Source organism: Triticum urartu, chromosome 1, assembly GCF_003073215.2.
Source record: "Triticum urartu cultivar G1812 chromosome 1, Tu2.1, whole genome shotgun sequence".
NCBI classification, from domain to species: Eukaryota; Viridiplantae; Streptophyta; class Magnoliopsida; order Poales; family Poaceae; genus Triticum; species Triticum urartu.
This window is the reverse complement of record NC_053022.1, coordinates 523,693,574-523,707,698: the sequence shown is the minus strand read 5'-3', so window position 1 is coordinate 523,707,698 and position 14,125 is coordinate 523,693,574. Positions and strand designations below refer to the sequence as shown.

The following is a 14,125-nucleotide window of genomic DNA, read 5'->3' as shown; positions in this document are numbered from 1 at the left end:
CGACGGGCGGACGGGGGTGGTTTTTATAGGGCAGACGGCGGGGGCGGCGGGCGGACGGGCAGTAATGGCGACAGGCGGGTGGGTCGACGGCATTGATGCGCACGGGATACGACGGGGCGGCAGGCGGTGGACGGCAGTCGAGGGCGGCGTTGCGGCAGTCGAGGGGACGGACGGGACGGGACAGCGGGGCCGCTATCCACGCGCCACGACGCGTTTTCCGCGGGCGACGCGTCGCGGATTGACCACCGACGTTGTTTGACCACCGACGGGCGCGTACGTACGTCGCCCCACTGTACAAAAATACGCCGTCCTTGCGCGAGTGTAAAAAAAAGCCGTCGCCCCACTGTACAAAAATACGCCGTCTTTGCGCGAGTGTAAAAAAAAAGCCGTCGCCTCGCGCAGGGGTACGTCGCGGGAGCGGGGCTGGGGGGAGGGTGATGGGGAATGACCATCCTACCTTTTTTAAGTTTTTACATGAAGGGGTATAAGACGATCTGAATCATTGATGTGTCTAGGGGGTTGTACCGAAGAAGAAGTGTATTTCTTTACAGAGAGAGTACAAACTACCAGCAATCCAATTCATAACCACCTCGATTACCTTATATACAGTCCAATAATAAGATCACAGACCAACCACAGCTGGGGCTACACTGGCTAAGAGCCTAAGATTAGTCTTTTGGCTGCGGGCAAAGGGTTAAATAACTACTAAAACCTAGTGTGAGCTTCCTGGTGCAAGCTAAGCTTTTGGCGCCCTCTCCAAAGGAAATTGCAAGGAAGGTGAGTGACAGTGTGACGCTCTGTCAGCAGACAGCTCCTGCCGTTGCCTATCCAGGCCCGGCCAATAGTGGCTCACTTGTGAGCTTCCCATTAACAATCTAATTAAGCTGGTCGACATGTTCCGGTCAGAGGTCCGCACTGATTTGGGCACGCGGTGCTGATCATGGGCTTGGATTACGCGTCAATGTACGGGAGCGGAGTTAATCATGCGTGCGCCTTGTCCTGTGCCCTACCCGTGGGGCACATTATGGATCGGATTAGATAGACAAGTGTCGGTGTTCGTCGGCGGCCTCGGATGAAGAAGCTTCGTTCCGTCTGCAGGTCCACACGTTGAGTGCAGGCAGGGACGGTACTTTGAGATCCGCACTGCACACGTTGCTTCTGTGATAGTAGTAGCGTCTGATGTGTCCTTGTACTCCCTCCGTTCCAAATTACTCGTCGTGGAACTAAAACCACGACGAGTAATTTGAAACTGAGGGAGTACTAGTATTATGCAAACTCATTTATCGAAAGCCAAAGTGTTCTTCTGTCTTGCTAAATCTGAAGCATTGGAGATTTTCCTAGGTCCAAGTCCACGCCCTGAAACTGTCGGATGTGGCCTCGTCGACGTTCACGCGCTGGGGTAGTGAAATCGATTAGATAGGGCAGCTAGTAGTATCATCATCAACCTGAACATAACAAAATCTCTGTCGACTGACGCACCACCCCTCATTTTAGTCGAGCAAGATGCGCCTTTTTTTTGTCACGACTACCACCGGTGGACAATGATATACAGACTTAAGAGCGTCTGCATCTCTAGACACCCAAGAGGCGCTAGATGTGCGGGTTCTTTTTCTTCCTTTTTGCGGGGAGATGTGAGAGAAATTGAACGACATTTTGATGCTTAGTATGAGAGTAAAAAACTTGGGCATCATCGTGTTTAAATGTCATAACATAATCACCCACCCCACCCCTTGGGCGGCTAGGGAAAACTCATCCCGTCTGGGCTTGGTCGATGCGCCTGTTAATTTGCCTCCCTTATGCCCACCGCTCCGGCGGCAAGTGGTAGGGAGGGGAATTTCGCAGCCCCGACTCCGGCTATTTATGCTAGGTTTTTTTAATCCTCGTAGGTGCGGTGCTTTGGAGGATGGCTTCACTTCTTCTACGAGTTGGTCTAGCAAGCTCCAAACCTCCTCCAATTTGTCCGTCTGGACGGAATTGACGAAGCCCCGATATTGATTCTTACCGTCCCCTTGGGGCGGCGAGGTTAGACTTTTTGTCATGCATGTGCGATGGCAAGATTTGATATCAGATACTTTGGATCGATGGCAAGATTTGATATCAGATGCTTTGGATCGATTTAGGGGTTTAACGACAAGGACTGTTGCTCTAGGGCATTGGTCCTTGCACATGCACGAAGACTTCATGGCTGTCATCAACATGGTAAGGTTGGTTCCAGTAGGGGAGCGACAACAACGATGCATCGACGGCTCGTTCTTTCGGCAATAGTTGTAGCTCGGTGATCCAAGGACCACAATGTAAGTAGGAGTAGGTGTTTTGCACTTCATGAACTTTTACAATAGATCCTGATCCTTTTCATAAATTTTTTAGGGCCGTGCTACGCGTCGGCCGGCGGACGCCTCTGCAGCCGTAGATCTGGCACAATTCATTGCAACAAATGAAGTGTTTCAAAACCTCTTGCAACAAAGCTTATGTTGCAGAAACATTTGAACAAAGATTATGTTACAGATTTTTTTTGTCTTCACTTTTTTTTGCAACATAGATAATGTTGTGAAAAGGACTTCCGCAACATGGATGTTGTTGCGGAATTTTTTTGCAATAAAAGATGATGTTGCAGCAGCACCGCCCTCATTGTTGTTGCGGTTTTGTAACTCCGTCGTTGTTGCAGAAACTTGTCAGCGTGCGGTGGCACGGTCGGACACGGGCAACGTCTGCCAGTAATGTTGCAGATTTTTTTTCACATTTTTGCAACATGAGTTGTTGCGGGAGAAATTTCACAATACAGATGATGTTGCAAAAAACTTTTTCCGCCACGCGCACATGGTCGGACGAAACCGCTAGAAATAGTACTAGATGGACCCATGCAAGACACGTGTCGCAAGAAAGAGGTGACGGACGCCTCGCATGAGATCCGTCGGCAGAAACCAATCATTTCCCATTTTTTTAGCATAATCTTTATTTTAGGGTACAGACAGAACTATTAAGTCCCAGCGTTACGGGACCACATTTTCTAGGAGACGTAGTACGAAAATAACAAGATGGCCCGCGTAATATTTTCTGCAAGGCCCACGGTGCGGCTTACGCTGGGCTAAGCCCAGACACTCACTACTAGCATTGCCACGGCCCACACAGGGGGCCGCCAACAGCCCACCCACTCCTGGACTGTTCTTTGTTACTCTCTACTGATCACAAAAATTACTTCTGTTCTCAAAGAAAAATTACTTCTTCTAAAAAAAGATCATAAAAAAAATACTTACTCTACTGATCATAAAAAGAAAATTAGGGGAGAAGACAAAGCTGTCAAAGTCCGGGCGTCGCCGTCAGCACGCCCCCTCCGCCGACCATCCGGCGAGTGGCAGCGGCTCAACGTCGTCATATCCGCATCAAGAATCAGGGGACGGGGACTTACTAGATGAATCCCTGACGCCGCCTTTATTCCATTTCCATGTACGTGCGTGGATAGGGGAGAACAACCAATAATGCACCAGCACCCCTCCGATACCCCCTTCTGTGGCTGCCATCCACAAGGAAAATGATCAGTCACACATCACACAGGTTCCTTTCAACTTCACAGATCAAGCAAGGGCCTCTTTGATCCGCAGTAATGTCAAAACATAAACATTGAGTTGCAATGGCATGTCCATTTGAATATATCAAGACTTCGGTTTGTTTGATCGTCTCACAGTAAAAAAAAGGTAGGGGTATAATTTTCTATGAAATGTAGCCAAAGATACACAAAAAAGAGAGAGAGGAAAGACAGAGTGTCCAACGAAAACATACATAGTATACATCTGAAAACAGAGTGCGCTGGAAGGATCATCTTCAGTTTTGAGGCCTCCGTCGATCGGGAGAAACTGATGATCATTCTGATATAGGGCATCCATATTTTCTTCTCTTTTTGTCAAACGACGGCGACAGCAGGATACCTATATCATTGAGATGACGAACTAACAGAAAATACCAGCATCCTTTACGTGCCAAACTGGAAGTAAAGCCTAAGCTAGGAGGAGGAGCTTTCCAGGGCACGCCTGCTCGACCTACAAAACACACTTTAAATTTCAGGACCGCACAAAGGTGCCAAAACAGACCATCTCTGGATCTGTATCACTAGGAAAGGCACAGGACCAAATGGAAAGCAAATTTGTGGCAGTTCAATCTGGAACTAGCAATCAAGTAGGGCACCAAGTTGCACAAGAGATCTATCCCAAGTGATTCATCCATGGCATGCATGTAATGATGCCCACATCGAATGCCCCAATCTCCATGAAACATTACACGCATATAGCAATGATCTAGAGTATATAGTATATAGGAACCTAATTTTCAAACCTTACAGCCACCCTCTCAACTGACATACTCCCTCTAAACAAATATAAGACGTTTTAGGCCACTAAAGTAGTGACCTAAAACGTTTACAGAGGGACTAAGTACAAAAAATGGCATAACTATGGTCGTAGATGCATAGCCCCCCCCCCCCCCCCCTCTCACTAAACAAGTAAAGGGTTGGACTAGCAAAATGTACAACTTAACACAGCTACCTTCACACAGAGAGCTGAATATTGCCCTCTCAATAAAGATACTAAAAAGATGGAAGAGAATATTCAATTTTTTTCCTATTCAATCTTATGCCTTCTGGGGAACATTGTTATCTTGACAAAAAGAGATGATTCTCCTTTTTGTGCTTCAGTCACCGAGGATATGTAAGGAGCACAGCCCTTTTGGTCTGAGCATCAGATGACCAAACCAGATATTTTTCCAGTATAGGAAACCACTAAAGCCACGAGGACATGTACAAGCACAATGGTCCTATGTTAGCCTGATTGTCTCCTAGACGTTTTTCTAGCATGGAGGGTATAGCCTCCGCTTAGCCAAGGGACGATCACTGTGAAAGAGACATCATTAAGTACTACAGATGATACTTAGTGTATCTGGTGTCTCTTTTGTGCACATCTCTAGGTGATATGAAGGACAACCTGAAGTAAAGAAGGAATATATGCATATTTTACCCCCCCCCCCCCCCCCATGTGAAGGACGAACTGGATTCGACTTTGCTATCGCAGAGCAGTAAATAGAATCCTTATCATCACATGAATACACATAGCAGTCAACTTTGTCAACTTTCTACGGAACTTTTCATATGCCATGTCAATGATATTCGGAGGTAGTTTAGGCATTGTGCATACGGGCCCACGACCTGTTTTATCTGACTAATGATATACTTCTACTCAACTGATAGTTTACTTTGTGCAGGTAGCAAATAACTGAATGGGTTGTTGAGTTGGCCCAATCAGCTCAAACTTTCATCCTTATAGGAAACTGGCTGAAAATACTAAAACACTAAAGTTTGGGCATGGCCTGCAGTGCTGCATAACTATTTTTAAGGCAAGGTTAAAAATCAAACCAACACAAGAGCAAAGATTGTTGGAATATGTTAAATAATAGCAGTAACACAGTGAAGAGGAAACAAGATTAAGCTAATCTAGACAAACTACCTTAGATCTTTGCTAAAACTTGCACAGAACATAATAAAGGCTTCAAGAAGTTGCATGCAGCGCACCTTTTTGTCGATATCAAAAGAGTGGTGGCCCTGTTCCAATATAGAGTATCGCCGCAACTTGGCAGGACCCAGCAGAAACAATTCACCCTGTAAACAATATTGCCGTGACAAGGCTCTATCCCCTGAGTGCAATTAAGTGGGTTGCAAGCATATGTTTTCCTGTTCCTACCAGTCCATTTCTGTAATCCCTGAATTAGAATGGAATAATGACCCTAAGATATAAGGAAAATGAGTTTTCAGATGGGAAAAATCTGTTGTGCATTACAAGCCAACAACAAAACAATATCCGAAGATATCTAAACAAAGTACCAAGAAAAAAAAGGTACACTTAGTATGACTAAATGTGCAGTTGGAATGAAGAGCGTAAACACGTTAAGTACACCTAGATGTTCAGTGCCACTACACTGTTAGGTCCAGAATTATATGGATTATGTCCAAAGAGGTTGCAACCAAAGGAATGCGCTAAAATCACCCACAGTTCACAAGCTTGTTCAGTATTCCGCAGCAATGCTAATAATCAGATGGCTTAAACATGCATGCCAAAATATCTACAGCCTGACTATTCCATAAAATTCAGGACCAAATCGATAAATATGAAGGATGTTACGTGTATACAGGTGACACATGACATAAGGCTAGTATCAAAACTTTTGAAAGGTGAATAAGACACCCCCCGTCGCGCAATACAAGTAGTTCACGCATCCACCAGCAACCGTCCCATGCTGGCTGGCATGCACAAGGAAAATGACCAATCACACTTCACACAGGTTCCTTCCAACTTCACGGATCAAGGGCCTCTTTGCTTAGTAATGTCAAAACATAAACATAGGATTCCTATGTCAGGTTTGAATCCATTATGATTTTGGTTTGTTTGATCGTCTGACACTAAAATAAAGTATTCTTTCCAAAAGCTTTGAGTGGACGCTAACTTTCTATGAAATGCAGTACAAAAATTATATTTAGGAAAAAATTCTGTATGGTTCAATCCTACAAATCAAACGACCAACATAAAAGAAATTTCCTAAATATTCTAATCCTTCATAATTCCTATGAAAATCCTTTGAATCAAAAAGGACCCCAAAGGATTTCATCACCGGCTTAGTCCAGCCAAAGATACACAAAAAAGGAAAGGCTGAGTGTCAAACAAAAACACATATATTATACATCTGAAAACAGAGTGCGCTGCAAGTATCATCTTCAGTTTTGAGGCTCCATCGTTCGGGAGAAACTGATGATCATTCTGATACAGGGCATTCATTTTTTTCTCTTTTTGTCAAATGGCCACGATGGCCGGATTCCACTATCATTGAGATAACGGAACAACAGAAAGTACCAGCATCCTTTACGTGCAGAACTCAAAGTAAAGCCTAAGCTGGGAGTTTTTCTACATGAAAGACCTAAAGAGCGCGCTTCACGACGGCACAGAAGGCCACCAAAACAGTTCAATCTCTGAATCTCTTTCACCAGGAAAGCACAGAGCCAAATGGAACGCCAATTGATACCAGTTCAATCAGGTACTAGCAATACGGCCTCCAACTTGGAGAACAAATCTATCCCAAGTGGTTCATCTGGTAAACCAAGCGTCAGATTGGATTGTTTTCCATGTCATGCAACCATACCCACATCGAATGCCCCCGGATCTCCATGGAAAATTGAGACGCATATGACAATATACCTAATTTGCAATCCTTGTAGTCGCCCTCACCAGACACAGATCCGTCTGGTCACACACAATTCGACATAAGCAAGAAAAATGATATTACTTACGTAATTTCGAGATGGTCACACATCCATCCGATTTTTCTCTATTCGCTAAACAAGTATAGGATCAAAGTTGGACTAGCAAAATGTACAACGCAACACAGCTAGCTTGGCACTAAAAGGTGAACATTGTCAAAAAGATGAAAGGAATATTCAAAACATTTTCCTATTCAATCTTATGCCTTCTGGGAAGGGAACATTGTTATCTTGACAAAAGAGATGCGTGTTTCTCCTTTTATGTTTCAGTCACCGAGGATATGTAAGGAGCACAAATCTTCTTTGGTTTGAGCATGGGAGTATCAAACCAGATATTTTGCCTATATAGGGAACCACTAAAACCACAAGGGCATATACAAGTACAATGGGTATATCTCAGTCTGCTTGTGGGGCCTCAGAAAGTAGGAATATAAAAAACCTATGATTTAAGTGGCATGTCCTCTTGAATCCTATAGGATAGGAAAACTATGGGAATTCTGATCAAAGAATGTTTGCAAACACAGGAAAAACAAATAGAATGCAAATGAAACCTAAGAAAAAATTCCTAAGGATTTCAATCCTGCGAATCAAACAACAATTGTAGATTTTTTTTCCTACAGAACAAAATCCCCGAAAGAGCCTATAAAATTCCTTTGAATCAAAGAATCCCTATATGTTTTTCTAGCATGTAATGTGATGTCTCTTCGGTATCACTAGCTGATATGGAGGACAGCCTGAGGTAAACAAGGTATATATTCATATTTACCCCCCCCCCCCCCCCCCCCACCCCACCCCCACCCATGTGAAGAAGGAACAAGTGGATTCTATTTTGCTATTGCAGAGCAGTAAGTGGATTCTACTTTGCTATCCCAGGGCAGTAAAAAGAATCCTTATCATCAAACGAATACACGTAGCAGTCAACTTTGTAAAGTTTCTACAAAACTTTCCATATGCCATATAAATAATATCCGCAGGTAGTTCAGAAATCGTGCTATAGTCCTGTAGGGATGCAAGTGAACGGACCCACGGGCTGTTTTATCTAACTAATGGTATACTTCTACTTAGCTGATACTTCTGCAGGTACCTAACCAATAGTTTACTTTGTGCACAATAGCAAATAGCTAGATGGGTTGTTGGTTGGCCATCAGCCCAAACTTGCATCCTTATGTATGGATAGGCGAGCCTATCGAATAAAACTGAATGGTTCCACTAGAAAAAGAATATAACAGAATTGTATTGTAGAAAACTGGCAAAAGAAATACTAAAATACATGATGGCCTACTGCGCTGGATAACTATTTTTAAGGCACGGTTAAAAATAAAGCCAACACAAAAGCAAACTACCTTAAATAAGCAATATCAGCAACACAGTGAAGAGATGCAATGATTAAGCTAGTGCTAGTCTAGACAAACTACCTTAGATCTTTGCTAAAAGTTGCACAGAACATAACAGTGGCTTCAAGAAGATGCATGCAGCTCATTTTTTCGGCAATAAGTAGAAGAGTGATGGCCCTGTTCCAACATAGAGTATTGCTGCAACTTGGCAGGTCACAGTAGAAAAAATTCACTTTGTAAACAACAGTGACATGAGCAGGCTCCTGGCCTGAGTGCAATTAAGTGGGTTGCAAGCATATGTTTTCCATTCCTACTAGTCCATTTTATGTTATCCCTGATTTTGAATAAAATAATGACCCTAAGCTATAAGGAATATGAGTTTTCAGAAGGGAAAAAATCTTTTAATGCTGTGCAAATGCATTACATGCCAACAAGAAAACAATGTCAGCAGATATCTAAAAAAAATACAAGGGAAAGTACTTAATACCAGTAAGCATGCAGTTGAAATGAAGAACCTAAGCATGTTAAGTACACCTACATGTTCAGCGTCACTACATTGTTAGGTTCAGAAATATGGTACCCATTATCTCCAAAGAGGTTGTGACCAAAGGAATGCGCTAACTATCGTTTACAATTCACAAGCTCGTCCCAGTATACCACAGCCATGCTAATAATAGGATGGCTTTAGCATGCATGTCAAAATATCTACGGCCCGACCACTCCATAAAGTACAGGATCTAATCGACAAATATCAATGACATTACGTACAGGTGACGCACAACATGACGCTAGTATCAAAACTTTTGAAAGGTGAATAAGACAACCCTCATCGCACAATACAAGTAGTTCGTGCAAGTAGGTCATACATAGACACAATTTGTTTCAGGTCTGTAGAGAGCTAGGCACAATAATAGACAAAGGCTAAGGCTGTTAACTGGTAGTCCTCCAGTATATGTCGGCAGCGGATCCATTGGTTGTGGCCCATGTTCTACAAGATGTGCTTGATCCATTTACATCAACTGTTCCACTCAGGATAGCTTACAACAATAGGCTAGTCCTGGCAGGTGCTGAGCTAAGACCATCTGCAATTGTAAGCAAGCCACGAGTTGATATCAGTGGCAGTGACATGAGAGTTCTCTACACCCTGGTAAGCTTCTAACTCTAGTAGTGGACAATATATGCAAATCCTTTGGTTATTTCACTCTTTTACGTGGTTTGTTAGTATAACTGTGAAGGAAGTCCATAGAAGGAAAATGTCTCATAGATGATTAGTTTACTCCTAGCAAACTCAAACGAATCATATGTTAACTTTTTTGAGTTTGTCTTTGACTTCAAAAGATATTGGTGGATCCAGACGCCCCAAGCCCAAGTCACCCATCACTAAGGGAGTACTTGCACTGGTAAATCAAATGCAACATGTTCTTTCTCGCTAATTCGATTCCAAACCCTCCACCCATCTGTTTTCTGCCCCGAAACTTTTGATATATGCTTCCTATTTAATTTGCCCTGATTACGGTATATCTCCACTCCTGTGTAGGATGGTGTCAGACATCCCTGCAACAACTGGTGCCAGCTTTGGTATGATGTCATGCATAACAATTTGTTCAATGTGATTTTTGGTTTTAGCTGAATTTTGTGGATGCAGAAATCAGGCCATGTTAAGTTCTTTCCCTCAAATGACTCCATACAAGTTAATTCTAATATAGCCCATCGTTAACACCAAGATATCTTAAACCATGACAAAGAATAACTATAAACAGGGTAAAATGACATTTGTATGTACAGCCTAAAGAAGCAAGAACTCTTAAACAGTGGTATACTCATGAATTTCCTTTTTCTATCTATACTATTTATACTTGATTTATTTTTCACGTGTACAAACACAAAATTCATGCGATCAATTAATATCATTCAATCTTATACTGGTTTTGAAGAGTTTTATGATATATTTTTCTACCAACTAACATATACAGCAGAACAAAGGTTACCCCCTATACATGAAGATTATATTAGAAGACACCTATTTGCCTAGAACTGAACAAAGTAGACTACGTTGCAGATAAATAACTAGATATTTCCACCAAGTTGAATTACTTTTGAAACTCTAAACTAATTAATATTAGGGTGCTCTTGCAGGCCAAGAGCTTGTAGTTTATGAAAGACCAGAACCCAGATCTGGTATCCATCGGATGGTATTTGTGCTGTTCCAGCAACTAGGCAGGGGTACAGTTTTTGCACCAGACGTGCGACACAACTTCAGCTGCAGGAACTTTGCACGGCAGCACCACCTCAATATCGTGGCTGTCTCATATTTCAACTGTCAAAGGGAAGGTGGATCAGGTGGAAGAAGGTTTAGGCCAGAAAGTTCTCAAGGGAAGTAGAGATTAGATACTACAGAGTAAAGACCATTGTATGCTGCACCATAGTGTTGCATCACAAATAATGTGTAGCATATAGAATACCCTGTATCATCTAAATATGCAGCATTATATGCATCTTCAGCTATGATGAGCTTGATGGGATATATCTCAGTCATTTGTTAATCATCTGATCACAGAGAGTATTCTTGTGGGAATACAAAAGATAAACTCAGGCTTTTACAATATTAGTTAAGCTCAACTAGTTTATAGTTCTGAGCACCTGCTTTGCATTTCAACAAGTTCTATTGAATAAATCAACACACTGTAAATCATCAAAGGTATTTTTGAAAGAAAGCCCAAGATATTTTAGAGCCCACAAGTGGCAAAGTAAACCCCAAGGTATGTCCAATGTTCGCATTATTCCTTATTCAAAGCAACAGGGGTGCTGGACATTCACATCATTACATCAAACACTTAAAAGTGAAAACATAATATTACAAGACCCCAAGAGCAGTCACAACTTACAGCAGAAGCATATCATCGGGAGGAACCGATCACTTCTTCCCAAGGTGGCATACCTCCACCAGTTCCCAGGACTCCAAGCTTTTATCCTCAGTATCCGTTCGATAAAGTGCGAGCTCGGAGATCTCAAACTGCAGTCCAGAAATTTCACTGTCCATTTCCTCTACTTTCTTCCTTGCTGCTTCCTTCTCTTCGTCTGTTAGATCCCCATACAGGAGACTTACATGTGGCATATATGCTGCAATCGTGTAAAAACCATGAATCGATTGTCATCAACTTGTCAATGTTTCAGGATCAAAATACAGGTACACTCACGGGTTGATCTCTGAAACCCGAAGTGGGCGCAGAAGTGGTCGCTTGTCTGGATCACCTGCAACATTCAGATAACTTGGCATAAGCAGAAGTGCAGAGCAAATAATCGAAACGTTGTGCAAACCACACCTCTCAGAACGCATCGACCTCTCGATTCGCGTTTGGGGAAGGAACAGAGGAGGGATTAAAGGTAGGGGGCTGACCTCGGGGGTGGGCTCGAGGAGGAGGTAGACGCACTGGTAGAAGAAGTCGCCGCGGGCGACGCCGGTGACGCGGGCGGTGTAGGGGGCGACGCCGGCGGCGGCGGCGGCGGCGCGGAGGGCCTGGATTGCGGCGGGGCGGCGCATGCGCACGGCGCCGACGACGGTGGCGTGCGGCTCGAAGGGCGGGCCGCCGTGCGCGGCGCGGAGGCCGGCCATGAGGCCGCGGAGGCGGTCGCGGACGGGCTCCGGCGGGAGGGCCCACACGGAGTACACCTCCTCCGGCGACTGGTCGGTGGGGTCCATGCGGGCTGGGCCTGAGCGGCGGTGGCGCTTGGGCTTGGCGAAATGCGGGGTGGGAAGCGGAATATGCTTTGCTGAAGAGGCGATCATCACCGCAGAGTAGATTAATGGAGCCGGTGCTGCGATTTGTTCTAGATCCTCCACCGGCAGACGGGACACTGACTGTGGGGTCCTAGTTTTCAAATGGAGCTGGTGGGGCCACTGGCAGACGGAAGCCGCGAACGCACCAGGATCACCAATGTTACACGATTATATAGAAAGTAAAAAAACAGTTTGTCTAATTTCATCTAGATGTTTTTTAAGGATGTCACATCTAAGCTCCTACAAATAACACAACAATAAGGACAAAAAAAACTGAAACAAAAAGAAATAGACCACAAACATACTAGTAGATATCATGTCACATTTAGATGTGTCCTAAACAGAGCCTAAAGAAATACTGAAAATACACGTGTAAACATGGTTTCACGCACACCCATATGAATAGTAAATTCAAAGAAAGTACTAGAAAAATTCAAAAAGAATCTAAAATTTTGAGATATCAAACTTGGTCGACCATTCTACTCGAGTATGGAATTTCATGAAGGACCAGAATGCTATGGGTGTCCTAGAATGCTATGGGTGTCATTTCTTTGTAAAACTTCATACTCGAGTAGATGGTCGACCAGGTATACTGCAAAAATGATTCAGAATTTTCTTTTCTTTTTGTTTTTTAATTTACTATTCATAACAGGTGGATGTGGAACCATGTCCTAAAAATTGATGTTCGTAAAATTACTTAGAATTAGAATAGTCGAGATATGAATCTAGCCGAAGATCAAGGCATTAACAAACTGTAAGCTTGTAGCCACTTGTGAAGAGAATCAAGTAAAGTCAATGTAGCCACTTTGGATGCTTGTTAATCATCTCGGAGCCCGCAACCACCGCTAGGTGCTTTGGTCTAACAAAAGGCTTGAGAAATACGACTTTCGATTATGTAAACAAGGGGCGAAAGCAGCAACTGATTGCAGTGTTAAAATAGTTTTTAGTTCTAGATCCTCGACGGTATGAAGTACTAATATTCTTTACTTTATATCATTGGTATTTGTATTGTTGTTCTTTGATGAATAAAATCAGCCTTTCTGTCAAAAATAACTTGCAATTATTGGGAAGAGACATGGGTATTTAGAAGAGGAAGTTGCATCGAGATTACACATCCGATGTATCCATACTCCTTTGTTTGGCTACTAGTAGTTAAATAAGAGAGTTAGGTAGATAAGTTTATTTTCTTCTTTGATTAGTGGAACCGATGGGGGATTAGCCAAGAAATGATGACAGGTTATGACGAACGATTAAGAAGTAATCACTGAAATAATTCCCTCCCAAATCATACCATCTTCCATGCTAAATTGCTAATAGAAGGTGGGAATCAAGTACCATGCCTAATCTCTTATCAATTCCCACGCCACCTCGCCATACGATGGATTTAAACTTCTTTACCCCTTCGATTCTCATTCTGTTGCTTGAATTACCCCAGACAAAACACATTGACAACATGGCAACAATGCCCAAAAAAGAACACAACCATCACACGAGTACGCGCGATCCGAATTCAATGCAGCAACGGTTTTTTAAATGGAGCATCTCAATCTTGATGCAACGAAATTGGTGCTACCACTTCATTAAATTGATCACCCTAATATTTACAAATGTTATGCAATTAGGGAGTCTTAGAATAGTTGAGATCTGGATCTAGCCAAAGGTCGACGCACCTAGTGAAGCGACTAATAAACAACAAGCTTGTATGGCCACTTGTGGAGAGAA

The 14,125-nt window shown here is 43.2% G+C and overlaps 2 protein-coding genes across 7 annotated transcripts; one reads left to right on the top strand and one right to left on the bottom strand.

The window, feature by feature from the left end:
* Window positions 1-2,911: 2,911 nt before the first annotated feature.
* Window positions 2,912-12,414, bottom strand: LOC125525104 (cyclic phosphodiesterase-like). 6 transcript variants are annotated; one of them, XR_007291153.1, is made up of 7 exons: window positions 12,023-12,414; window positions 11,823-11,877; window positions 11,511-11,745; window positions 8,707-9,707; window positions 5,555-5,742; window positions 3,778-4,034; window positions 2,912-3,511 (listed from the first exon to the last, which is right to left on the bottom strand). XR_007291153.1 is itself a non-coding variant. In XM_048690149.1 (4 exons), exons 1-3 carry the CDS (start codon window positions 12,410-12,412, stop codon window positions 11,540-11,542), a joined length of 651 nt encoding a protein of 216 aa, XP_048546106.1. In that variant the 5' UTR covers window positions 12,413-12,414; the 3' UTR covers window positions 2,912-3,511; window positions 11,511-11,539. The 6 variants fall into 6 exon arrangements, 2 of the variants coding, with proteins under 2 accessions (XP_048546106.1, XP_048546091.1); XR_007291160.1 differs by lacking the exon at window positions 3,778-4,034; XR_007291156.1 differs by lacking the exon at window positions 8,707-9,707 and having other exon boundaries at window positions 5,555-5,766.
* On the top strand, window positions 9,578-11,472 carry LOC125525132 (protein RICE FLOWERING LOCUS T 1-like). Its single transcript, XM_048690157.1, has 4 exons — window positions 9,578-9,772; window positions 9,964-10,025; window positions 10,163-10,203; window positions 10,762-11,472. Exons 1-4 carry the CDS (start codon window positions 9,578-9,580, stop codon window positions 11,004-11,006), a joined length of 543 nt encoding a protein of 180 aa, XP_048546114.1. The 3' UTR covers window positions 11,007-11,472.
* Window positions 12,415-14,125: the final 1,711 nt, after the last annotated feature.

Excerpts from the sequence above, each read along its gene's own strand:
- LOC125525104 (XM_048690149.1), bottom strand. The coding sequence starts at position 12,412 with ATGATCGCCTCTTCAGCAAAGCATATTCCGCTTCCCACCCCGCATTTC. Across the intron at positions 11,878-12,022 it reads TCCTCGAGCCCACCCCCGAG|GTGATCCAGACAAGCGACCA; the intron begins GTCAGCCCCCTA and ends TGAATGTTGCAG. Across the intron at positions 11,746-11,822 it reads CGGGTTTCAGAGATCAACCC|CATATATGCCACATGTAAGT; the intron begins GTGAGTGTACCT and ends ACACGATTGCAG.
- LOC125525132 (XM_048690157.1), top strand. The coding sequence starts at position 9,578 with ATGTCGGCAGCGGATCCATTGGTTGTGGCCCATGTTCTACAAGATGTG. Across the intron at positions 9,773-9,963 it reads TGAGAGTTCTCTACACCCTG|ATATTGGTGGATCCAGACGC; the intron begins GTAAGCTTCTAA and ends TGACTTCAAAAG. Across the intron at positions 10,204-10,761 it reads AACAACTGGTGCCAGCTTTG|GCCAAGAGCTTGTAGTTTAT; the intron begins GTATGATGTCAT and ends GTGCTCTTGCAG.